Source organism: Centruroides sculpturatus, unplaced genomic scaffold (assembly GCF_000671375.1).
Source record: "Centruroides sculpturatus isolate CEXI.00-Female unplaced genomic scaffold, Cexi_2.0 scaffold1562, whole genome shotgun sequence".
NCBI lineage: Eukaryota > Metazoa > Arthropoda > Arachnida > Scorpiones > Buthidae > Centruroides > Centruroides sculpturatus.
The window spans coordinates 107,729-120,640 of NW_019385832.1; the positions used below are offsets into that span (position 1 = coordinate 107,729).

General features: G+C 29.0%; 1 protein-coding gene across 1 annotated transcript in view; it reads right to left on the reverse strand.

Annotated features, from left to right (window-relative positions):
- The window catches only part of LOC111642403 (transmembrane and TPR repeat-containing protein 1-like), a 65,788-nt gene that overhangs the window by 39,073 nt on the left and 13,803 nt on the right, over window positions 1-12,912 (reverse strand). The window contains exon 4 of the mRNA XM_023388750.1: window positions 4,197-4,358. Coding sequence (XP_023244518.1) covers window positions 4,197-4,358 — 162 coding nt within the window. The remainder of the gene's footprint in view (window positions 1-4,196; window positions 4,359-12,912) is intronic.

The window sequence follows — 12,912 nt, forward strand, 5'->3', positions numbered from 1 at the left end:
ATTGTTATTATTTAATAATTGAATAATTGTAAATTTGGAGCTCCCTGTCGACACGAAAGAGCAGAGTTACCACACTTCATCGCAATGAAAATAGATCTAAAAAGGGATTAACTTAGATTTTTAAAAATATTATTTATGTATTAGCCTATAAATTGGTTTTATTGTATTGGAATGTATATAAAAGCGTTCTATTTAAAATTTTATTCTATTTTTGTGGGTTAAAAGGACGAAAAATCCAGGACTGTTCCGAATAAATCGAGACGTATTGTCACCTCTACAAAAGACAAATGTTTGACCCAATTCCGTTTTCTACTGTCCTTAGACAAAATGATTTTGGTGATACACTTTGACATCTCGTGAAATATTTTCGCAGCTTATACACAACATTAAAGTCAGGAGGATTTTTTTTAACACATAATCCCAGATTGTGTTAAAATTACATTAATTTTTTAAACTGATAATTTGATACTGTTTAAATAAAATAATTAAAACAACATATCGACATATCTAATAATATAGTTAACTCCAAATATTAAAATTTCTTTATTTTCATATGATTAGAACTTTAGATTTTAAAGTAGCAGACATTTCAGATATGTTTATTGCTTACTGTTTATTTTATTTTTTGTCTCCGGAAGGGAGCAATTGTATTTCTTGTGCCCTTCCTATAAAATCCATGGAAATATTTACATAATACTTATTGTAATATTTAGTTATAAGTAACAGAACTTTTCTGCTACTATTTACTGATTTATATAATAAATAGGTTATTTTATTAGAATATTTTCATGTTTGATGAATGAACTAAGCTTCAAATTACTGTAACTGTACTTTATTATTGATTTTTATGAATATTTATGGTAAATCAGTAATTTATTAGACATTCAGATAAGTGTTTAATATTATAATTTACAATTTATTATCAATAATATGCATATTAAAAGCAGTTTTGGAAATTTATCCACCTTTATATTCGTCCATCTATAAGAATTATTTAAAAATTTTCAGCTTTTAATAAAAGTAAAACATGAATTCTGATAAATTATAAATTTAAATTTTTATATAAACTAATAATAATTTTTCTATGCAATTAACGTTATTTTTTAAAATTGCATTTAAATAAAACTAAAACCAATCAGAAAATTTAAAAGAAGGTAAATTATCGTTTTCTAGACATAGCTAAACTATAAAACAATAAAGGTCGTTGGGGCTGCATGATCCAGGAATAACACGGCATTTTCAAAGGAGGTAGTCCTGATTTTTGTTTTATCACTAAGAACGTGCAAAACTTTTTCCTGGATTACATTGTAAAGTCATTCAAGCAAATTGTCTACTCGTAGATGGGATAGGATTTGATGACGTCGGCTAAAACTACATATCATATTCTGCTAGCTTTACTTCTACTATAGAAGAAATAACTTTGCTCGTTCAATCAATAGAAAGAATGCCTTCAAACCTTCCTACATAGTATATCTTTAGTTATTTTTAAACGTTTTTAAAAATATTTCAAATATTGTTAAAAAGGAAAGTATATTAAATCGTCAAGAACGATATTTAAAAAATAATTTCCTTACATAAAATAACGTTTTCGAAGTGAATTCATCATTTCGTGAACTGCAAACTTCTTCAAAAAAAAATTGTCACATGCAAACACGTACTTGGAAGAATATTTAGTTATATATAAATTTATTTTACATGGATATACAAATATATATCACAAAATACATTTGGGATAAACGTTAGAATTTCGAAAAGGACCGTTTCCTTTATGGTAATACGTTTCCACTCCCTTTTTTGGCTGTCCTAAAAAAAGCCAAGAAAGGGAGTGGAAATCTGAAAATGATTGTAAAATGAGAGCTCTAATCAAGGAAAAAACGGTGATCTTTCCGTTGATTAGAGAGAACTTGAGCCTGGATATCACTTTTTATCAGCACACTGCCTTTCCATGGAAAGGAAAAAGCTATTTTCCTTTTACCTTTATCAAGTTTCGAAATTTCTCTTATTTCCTATTGGGTTTGTCATTTTCACGTAGTGTTGCATTCCTCTCTCATATTTCCTTCGTTCTGCCCTTTTTAAATTGAGCGATTAACCAATCAAAGGGAGAAATCCCATCCCGAAGAGAGTACCAAACGAACGAGAAAAACGAAGTTATCGATAGACAAGTATTCACTATTTGTGAATGGATTAGAGAGTATTGTTTACGTATCTGTCAGTCCAACAATATGCTTGTCTTAATCTCTCCTTGTAAGATGTTAAGCTTATATTAATATCTACATTGATTGATAAGATCTGATCCAGATTGTTGGAAATTGTTAATCTTCTTACAACTTTTAGATAAATTTATTACATTAATCATCTATATAAAGTCATTAGAGTAAATTTATATTATTAAATGTCAAATATGAAATATGATCATTTATATAGAGAAAAACCTCCCCGAGTTGGACACTAATGGATTCCAAAAATCTGTCCCATTTATAGAGGTGGCCCAAATAGAATAGAGGGGGAAAAAACCTATATAAACGTTCGCCTGTTCTAGTTTAAATACTTAGATAGATGATTAAGATAGAAGAGTGTCTAACTATTAAAAGTTTTACTGTAGATGTTCGCCAGTTTTAGTTAAAAAGTTCGAATTGGTTGGGTCTAGTGAATAAAATTACTGAGCATTGGCAGTTGAGTTCGAGTGCCACACTGGAGGCTGGTTCTGTGGAGTTTTCTAGGTATTTTTCATCTAAAAAGGGACCAGTTTCACATAGAAAGTCTTCTTGGGGCATTCCTCTAGGCTACCCAATTTGAGCGGTTTGCTGGAATAATGTAAAACACAACACTTACGCCTCGAGGAATTTTCCAAGAGGACTTTCTATGGGAAACTTTTCTCTTTTTGGATGTTTACTCACGTGAGAAAAACCTAGAAATCTTTATAGGGACAGCCCCTCCAGTGAGTCATGAACTGACATTAAAAAATGATTTAATATTGAACTTCTTTAAGTGTATTATACTTTATATATTTTATTTTCTATAAAACTTCTGTAAAGAATTTAATTTTTTCGAGAATNAATTTCACATAAAATAATATCTATATTCTTTGCTAATCTTAAAATACGTGAAATTAGTGAAGATTATTTTAATCATTGCTTCTGTAACCATTGATAAGAATTACTCATGAATTCTAATTTATTAAATATGATTTGTTTATTTATATCTGAGACTGAATTCCATCTACAGTTCTGAATTCTTGAGTTTTCTCACTATAAATTACATACAGACATGTAATTTTAGATAGTATAAAGAAAAGTATAAGCAGTTCTAGCTATTAAAAAAGAAAGAGACAGACGATGGGAACAGTGTCACGTTATCCTATGCGGCAATTGCCTGGGGTCCCACTAACAGAGGGCCCAAACTAACCTTTAATAAGAAAATATTTCCTCATATTCTTCCAAAGAAAAATATCTTTAGTCTACACTGTATACGAGCCCCCTAATTTAAATTTGCCCTGGTTTAGTGAAGATATAACGCGCCACTTTATGAGAAGTATAGATGAATTAATGTGGCTAGGAAGAATAGGAGGATGTGAGGTAGAAAGTGAGGAAACAGGAATCAAGGAAGGAGAATCTCAAATATTAATTTTTATTCCTTTAAAATACATTATCTGTAATAAACAATATAAAATTATGGGTAGATTTCAGAGTTTAAAATAAAGTTTCTTATAAAACACTGAAAGACACTTTTATGAAAATATCATGATATATTTATACCAAATAAAGTGGATGGAAAAACTTAGTATTTGGTAAATTTAAACCAAACAACGTTATGATAAGTGGAGATTCTAGTATTAAAATATTTATGATATTCAAGAAAGAGAAAATGTCATATAAATTTATTAGAGCCAAATGGGAAAGAAAACAATAAAAGAAATCTTATCCGGTAATCGAGAACATTCTATCTTGTTTCAATCTGCTATTTCGTAAATTCATCCGAGTCATTAAAGGAAAGTTTAGAATCGATTCTTCACTATTTCATTCTGCAAACTACTTGCTGCACACGAAAAACAGTGGGCCATCACCTCGTCCTGCCTACTTCATGTCCAGTATAGGTCATAAAGGCAAGAATAGTTTGCTATTTTTCATCTTTACGTTTCTGATTTAGTGGCCAGAATTTCCTTCGTGTGTGATGCATTCTTCGCGTGTACTACTTACTTGATGGTTTGTTCCCACGATAGCAGAACTTGGTAAGAAAGTGAAACAGCTACAACGGTGACTCCGTGTTCTTTGGCCAGAAGTGACAGGGATGCAGATATAAGACTTATAGTAAACCACGTGATTGATTTTCTTGTGATACCGTTCGTGTCTTTGGAACACCTATGAGGATAAAAGAAAATCGATTACAACCTACTCCTTTCTCTAATTTATCAGTTTTATTTATAGTCTTATTTTTTAAAAAAATATAAACTTCTGAATCTACAAAGAATTAAACACTAGTATTGTTATTTATTTGATTAAAACAATGAAAAAATTTGTATTTTTAATGATGATAACAGGAAATTTTTCTGGAAATGAAGCATTTTTTTAAATTAAAGTTTAATAAAATAAAACGAATTTTTAATTTTAATTATATAGTCTATATTTATAAGTTCAAATTATGTAACTAAAGTTTCAAAATATTAATAAAATTTTGATATTATAATGTAATAAATTTATAACAAAGCCTATATTGAAGAAAATGTGGTATATACAAAATTATGTTTGGTTAATTGAATTAAGAATTAAAAAGAAAGAATAAAGAAATTAAAAATTAAAGTTGAGAATAAATTAAATATCAGATAATAAACTTTATAGCTTATTGGGTTTAGACATTTTGATAGAGTAATTAGACCTGTAAATCTTAAAAATGTTACATTCATATATATTTTTAAATTGTACTATTTCACACAAATATAACAATTAACAGGAGAGAGTCATACAGTTTGTTTGTTAAGTTATGGCAACGCAACACTTGGGCGATCTGCCTAGGGAGATGCCTTCCGGGAGGTCTTTTCAAGGGAAACTGGCCCCTATTTAAGTGTTACAGACGTGGAGAAAACCCGGAAAACTCCACGTGGCCAGCCCGTACGAGCGAAGCGCGAACCCATGACCGAACTCCCAGTGTTCAGGGAACAGAAGACCGCTTGGCTACTGGTGCGCCGAGAGTCGTACAGTACAGTACTGACCACCTTAATATTTTTGTCCGTAACCAATGTAAGACTAGGGAAAAACTGGTTTTGCAACAGTAATACACCTCAGAGAATGCTTCATAAAGTACTGTACATGGTAAGATTTCTCTAAAATTTTGACTAAAGTACTAATTATTTATATAACAGGGCATGAATTCCGGCAGTGCAAATATTGTTGTTCAGTACCGACCAGTTACTATTCTAAAGGATATTAAGAGCTTAATTATAATATAAATTGCTTTAGTGATTTTTATTCAAGCAAATAAAAGTACAAAATTCTTAAAACCAATAACATCATTTATTTAAAAAAGTGAACATTTGGAAAACATCGAAAATCCTTTGCAATCTGAGAGACCATACTCATATTTTTGCCAACTTGGATTGCTCTCATTCGATCTATTAATGTTGTAGTCGAACCTGCCTGTTGTCGTGTCATATTGTTCACAAGAACTTCTTTTATCTATTGCGATTTTCATTCCAACTTCGTTTCATTTTACTTTCTTCTTTTTTACACTTTCTACCATTTCTCACGAAATTGAGAAGAAAGAAAGATGAGACCTTTTCCTTAATAATTATTTTTGGTCGGTACTGCACGAAGTGGTCGGTACTGGACGCTGTCACGTGAGTAACATTTTGAAAATTGTCCGTTGAATACAGTTTTATATTGTGAAACTAATATGATTTATTTTAACTCAATATTACAATAGACCAGTGATTTCCAAACTTTTTTGATTGCGTCCTCCTAAGACGAAAATAATTATAAGTTGTACCCCTTATAATATAATATTAAAAATTTCCTGCTACTCGCAATTTGAATTTTTTTCCGTTTCACAAGTGATCGTAAGNAACAAGAAGCTTTAGCTAGTAATTTCAATAAATATTACTTTAAATATCAAAATGTTTTATTTATTTATGTCACCATTTACCATTCAAGACATCAAAATTAAGTTTGTAATTTTGCTATTATGTAGTTGTGTACAGTTCATAGTCAGGTTTTTGCTTTGAAAAGGAGTCCATGGGCATAATAAATTTGGGAACCATTGGTCAAGCTGATAATTACTTAAAGTTTGGGTGTTTGAATATTTTATAAGCAATTGTTTTCATTAAATAAATTACAATATTTCTTTTAGCAATCAATTTGCTTTGATAACAGAAACTTTAATAATAATAGTAAAATTACATAATACAGTATCACATCTGAATAGCAGACACTGTTAAAACTGAGAAGTTTGTCTGTTATTTAGAAGTGTCCGCTATTCAGAGGTATTGTACATGCCAGCGGTCATATTGTATTTTAATCTAGTCATTAATTACAGTGAAGAATGTGACAGATTACAAAAACATCAAATTTGCATTAGGAATGTGAATGTACTGAAAAGTATACATAGATGCTATATACTTTTATATATATGTTTTTTTTTTTAAAAATATCGTGTGTAGCTGTAAAAATCTCATTTTAATTGAAGTCTAAATAGCAAACAGATTGTATAGGACAGTGATCTCCAAACTTTTTTGATTGCGTACACCTAAGATGAAAATAATTATAAGTTGTACCCCTTATAATATAATATTAAAAATTTCCTGCTACTCGCAATTTGAATTTTTTTCCGTTTCACAAGTGATCGTAAGCTTACTTCTTCGGAAAGATACTATAAGATTAGACATACTGCGGAAGGACAGATACAGTGTTGTGAAGGGAAACTTGGCGTACTCCAAGTATCATTTTGCGTACCCTCTGGGGTACGCATACCCCATTTTGAAGACCACTGCTATAGCCAAAAAGTACAGTACATCTTAAAATGAAATTAACTAATCATCGCCGAATTAGCCGAAAATAACTTTTGACGCACTAAATACCAACAAACAAACACCTTCTCTGGCTCGTGGTTCCCACAACCCTAACTAAAACAAAATAGTTCCCAAAGTGTATGACCTATGACGATAATATTCTTCTGTGTATGCCTGTAGAATGCTGCAACCTAGCTTCAGTAGCGAAAAACTAGTAATGGTCGGTACTGTACGACTCTCCCCTATATATTTAAGATCTTAAATAAACTTGATATCATTTGATTTAGATGCATTGACTATTAAATTACTCCATAAAATTAAAAAGTGAGACTATATAGTTTAAACGTTAGCAATTAGAGAGTAGTCAAGACAATAAGGTATAATGTACTGTAGAGTACAAATCATAAACACAATTTGTAAGATAAAAATCCGTATTTAACCTTAGTCGTACGAAATTGCTTATCGTTTAAATATTTTAAAATTTGACTAATTTGTTATTCGAAGTTAATAACTGATTTATTCTAATATAGACTAAGTTATCATACTTCCATATATGTAATGGTTGTATACAAAGTACAACATACTCATGCTTTATATTATAAACGAGTATAATAGCGAGTGTACTCGTTCTTCACAGGAATATTTAAAAAATAAACTTATAATAATATATATTTATACTGTATAAAAATACTACAGGAAAATTGAAGTTAAGAAGTAAGCCTGCGATCTTGGAACTCGTTTTCTCATTGCTTCAGTTTCAAAAATCGATGTCTATGCTGGTCCTCTTTTTTTTTTTTTTTAGTTTTAGTCCTACCTGCTTTATCACGTGCTTCACAATACTCCGCCATGATGGAAAATAACGAACTGTGTGAACGATCACATGCGCAGCTTTCCGGTTTGAAATTTGTGAGAAACTGAGTTTGAGATTAAAATAAATAAACAACGTCGATGTCGACTGTAAATTCTCTCTTCAATTCGGTTTTAATGTTTCGGCGATTAACGCCACGCTCTGCAACTGCTTTGATTAAAACGTTAATTAAAGAGCTAAACGGCGATGTTTAATGAATTTTACAAGTATAAAAGTGTGTAAAAATTTATTTCCCTTTTAAAATTTAACTATTCGCATTAACGTCGCGTCGCTTCTATCGTTGAGTTAATGCAGCGAGCGATGCGACGCGACACGCGATCGTGACTGAGCTAAATTTCTTCTTCCATTTTTTTTCGTTTTTTTCGTTATTGGGAGGAGTTCCATACTCTAAAAGCTCTTCTTTTTCGATAAATATAATATAATCTATTTATTAAACGTTCATACATTTAATCAGAATTATTTTATTCATGCAAAAACATTTTATTTCGATTCTTTTCTANATGTTAGCTTCCTTCGATATAGATCAACGCTTCTCGTCGAATTCTAAGAAAATTTTATCAATGATTTACATTGATATTTTTATTATCGAATCAATATACTTATTGTGAACGATCACATGCGCAGCTTTCCGGTTTGAAATTTGTGAGAAACTGAGTTTGAGATTAAAATAAATAAACAACGATAAAATCGTAATTTATTAATATATTTTATTATTTTAAACCGACAATAGACGGCGCTGTATTCTATAAACTGTCCACGTGGTTTAAGAATGGCGGATGTATTATTACTAGGTGTATTTAAGAACAATGCATCCACCTATTGCATATAGTAAAACGTTTGAATTGTTTGGAGATATCGGAAATTTTCAAAAAAATTTTGCCATAAAAGCTACCAGTATGTATAATTTCAAGTGTAAGAACAATTTAAAAAATAATATAGATTAGAAATTAGAAAATTTATTCTACGTCAAAATTTCATCTAATTTGAATTACAGTATTCAATATTAAACATTTACTATACATTAGATATCTATTCCATATTTAGGACCTGTATATCATGCCAAATTGAATATTCCATTACAAATCTGTTACTCGATCTTTACATATTGATTACAAATTAATAATTATTGGTCCACTAGTTTAATGTGTGAATTTATACGTATTTATATTAAAATTATAATACCTTATATTATGCATATAAAATTTTAAACTTTATTGAAAAATTCTGCTACAAGCTTTTAAATAACTAAATTTTTCCAAATATTTTATCCACGCTTGAATTAAATTCGTAAATTTATTTTTAAGATAAAAGAATTAGTAATTTCAATGCGTTTATATTAATTTTTTTATAATAAAATTTATTCTATATTCACGCAAGTTGGACCCCCAAGTGAATGGAGAGTTGTTGGTGCGTCATTTAAGAAAAAACCAGAAAAACAGATAATTTTTAAAAGTTTTTCTCCTCTGATGGCCCCTTAAGCTCATGGGCCCTCCTACACCCTTCTCATAGGGTATGCACACAAGTATTTTTAAACTGAATAAATATGTATATAATTCAAACATATCTATCACTTAATGTTGTAGTAATTCATTTACTTAATAATACATAAGAATAATAATTGTTAAAATATAAACAATAGGTTATATCGAAAGATATGTGTTAAATGATGATTTATGTAACCAATTAAAAAAATAAATTAACAATTTGTAAATGAAAAAATCAATTTGTATTAATTTTTTTCTTATGTATTCTCTTTTAATGGCTAATCTAAAACACATCTATGAAAAGAGTATGAAGAAAAAAGATAAATTACCTTTCCTCATTTCTTTAATTTTTACAGATTGTTCCATTTTAAGTGTTATAAAGTTAAATAACCAAAATGAACTGTCGTAATTTTTTTTCTTCCTCCTGTTCTTAGTTTAAGGATATCCGTTAAATAGGCAAAGAGCTAAACCGTGTAGTCTTGTTATTTACAGCACCTTCTGTAATTAAGCACCATCTACCAATTCATCACTGGTGTCAAACGTGAAACTTTTGTGCCTTACTGGCCAGCAGAGACACTTCCTGAACCCAGGACTTGTATGGATTCCCTCGAGAAGCAAATGCAGCTTTTACAATTTAATCTTCAGCTTATCTTATCGGTACACTGAATGACTGATATACTGTAATCATCGATTTCATTTACGATAATTAAGTAAAATCTATTCATAATGTAAGTTATTTTTCAATTATTATTATTATAGCCTACGTTATATAAAGATATAGGTCTACTATTTTAATTCTACTTCATATTTTAATTTTTAATTAATGATCGACTTTATATTGTATGTTTGATACATAAAAAAAAGAAAAAATACAAAATAAATTATTTTTCAGGTATAAAATGTGTACAATAATTTTAGTAAATAATTACTATTATTTGTTGTATAGTAATATTTATTTTATGTTTAAATTCGATTTTAAAAAAAATCTTCCTATAAAGCTAGTAATTTGCAGAATACTTTAAATATTCAGTTAACTAAATATATTTTAAACAATTGGTAATAGAATTAGAAATAAAATACGCCATTTTATATTCTATTTCACTAACCAATTGTCGTTAAGACAAACATAACCCGAAGTAATGCGAATTAAATTCTTTTACATATTTTATCTTATATATTTTTCAGAAGACGTTTTACAGAAGAAACTTTTTATTGTTTTTCTCTTCTGCCATCTGCTAAGGTTATTGTCTTTTTTTACTATACCCTTTACAAAAGAAATAAAAGAACTGATGATATACAAAAAAAAAAAAAACATAAACAGGAAGAATAATTGACATTATAAGAAGTAATTCAAAAAGAAAAAGTTTTGTTTTTGTATTGTATTTATTTGCATATTTCACTATTATATTGTGCCTATACTTTAGATTTTATTTGTAATTCAATGTTAGCTTCCTTCGATATAGATCAACGCTTCTCGTCGAATTCTAAGAAAATTTTATCAATGATTTACATTGATATTTTTATTATCGAATCAATATACTTATATCTTTTCTTCTAATGCAATTTTTATTCACCTAAGGATTTTTCAACGAAAGTAAAAACGATAATTNATATATATATAAATCGTATAGAATGTAATGTTCCGATACTATTTCCGATCGCAGGGGCGTTGTTACTTTACCTAGTCCATCTCGTCCAGGTAGTCGTCCATCATTCATATTTACGATGCTTGGCTGTCATAAACTTTACATTTAGTCGGATCGTTAGAATACGACTGAACAGCCATCTGTCACTGTCCTGTCAGCTGTGATGACAAATAATGACAGCAAATGTAAATTCTTAGACTTTATAACATAGCTGGATATATTAATGGCTATTTCTAACCAATGATACATGTTATTTATCACTTCATCCCTTTCAGTTTGTGAAGAATGTTAAGAAAAATATATATACTTTTTCAGAAAGTATAGAAATGCTGCTGACCTAAATAGTGAATAATAGTTAAAGAAGTCACCGCGGAGGAATCCCTTATCGAATTTCTAAACGTGAAGAAGTGGTTTGAATACTTTTAAAAATACATTACTGGATATTTTATAAATAACGGAGTGTAAAATACTCGATTGATTTATTTTTTCGTCTTCTTTTTTCTTATACAGAGAAACTGTTCGACGTGGATCGCAATCAACTATTAACATAATTGCCTTTCATACTTATGAAAATTATCAAATGTCATCAACTAATTTAATTAATTCTGCTAATTTGTTCTTGTTTATAAACTTTAAATTCCTGTTTATATTTTAAATATTAATTCGATTAAAAATAAAACGCTTCGATAAATTCCGATATGAATGGTAAGTGTTACCGCGACTACGCGGCGCGATTCATCGCTGATAACGTCGCAGCGACGAAGCGACAAAATCGCTATAATAATAGTAATAATAATAATAATAACCACAATTTTTTTTGAAAAGGTATGTAAAATATATTAAAATTAATATTAAAAAATAATTACGGGTTACGTAAATGTGCCATAAATGTTGATTCATTAAAAATTGCGTGCGTATCAGGCGACGGTTGGTATTTCACGTGCGTGTCAAAATTTACATACAGAACTTACAAAGATAACTGTATAATATCAACTCGTTTATTTTTTAATAAAATATTTACATTATTTGATTGATTAGTACAGGTACATCGTTCACAGAATGAACAATGAATGTATAGTCGATATCACTGACTATTTGGGTCGTTTATTAAACATAGTCGCAAACCGCTACCCAGTTTGAAATTTAAATATATGACCTATTAATATTGATGGGTATTAAATCAATATTTTTCCAGTAAACAGGGTAATATATATTATTTTTAACCCTATATCTTCTTTAAAAAGTACGTAAAATCGAAGCTAAAATAAAATGTAATGAAAATTTCAACGATCGAAACTCCAAATATTTCAATCATTAAAAAATATATTACAGTAAAACTATCAGGAAAAGTAATGTTAATTATATACGCAGGAGGTATTCGCTCCACCCCAAAGATTTTACGATAAATATAAATATAGCATAAAATTTACGAATATTATTATGAAATTCATTAAAATGAATTATGTATTACTAAATGGAGAAACATTGATTGTTAACTCCACCCAAAGCTTCTAATTTACGTAAATATAAAACACTTCCCTATTTTAAAATTAAGGAAATATTTCATCACTGTTTCGGTAATTAAATCGTTATAACGGATCTTTCATTAGAAATTTCGTTATATTGAATGTTAAAACTTTCTACCTATCAAAGTCAATTCACAATTATATTCTTAACATTAAATAATTATTAGTTCTGTTTAATGCTTAATAATGATATTATTAAGAATTCTTATTATTTCACCTACCGTAAATGATTATAACTTCTAATTTTATTTGCAACTTATAAAAATATTACCTAAAGTTTAAGATTTTAATCAGTTTACAAGAAATGTGAATTGATTAATATAGCATGTTATGCTATAATGAGTCCATCTCGTACATCCACAAGTTACAATTACTGCAATACATGTATATA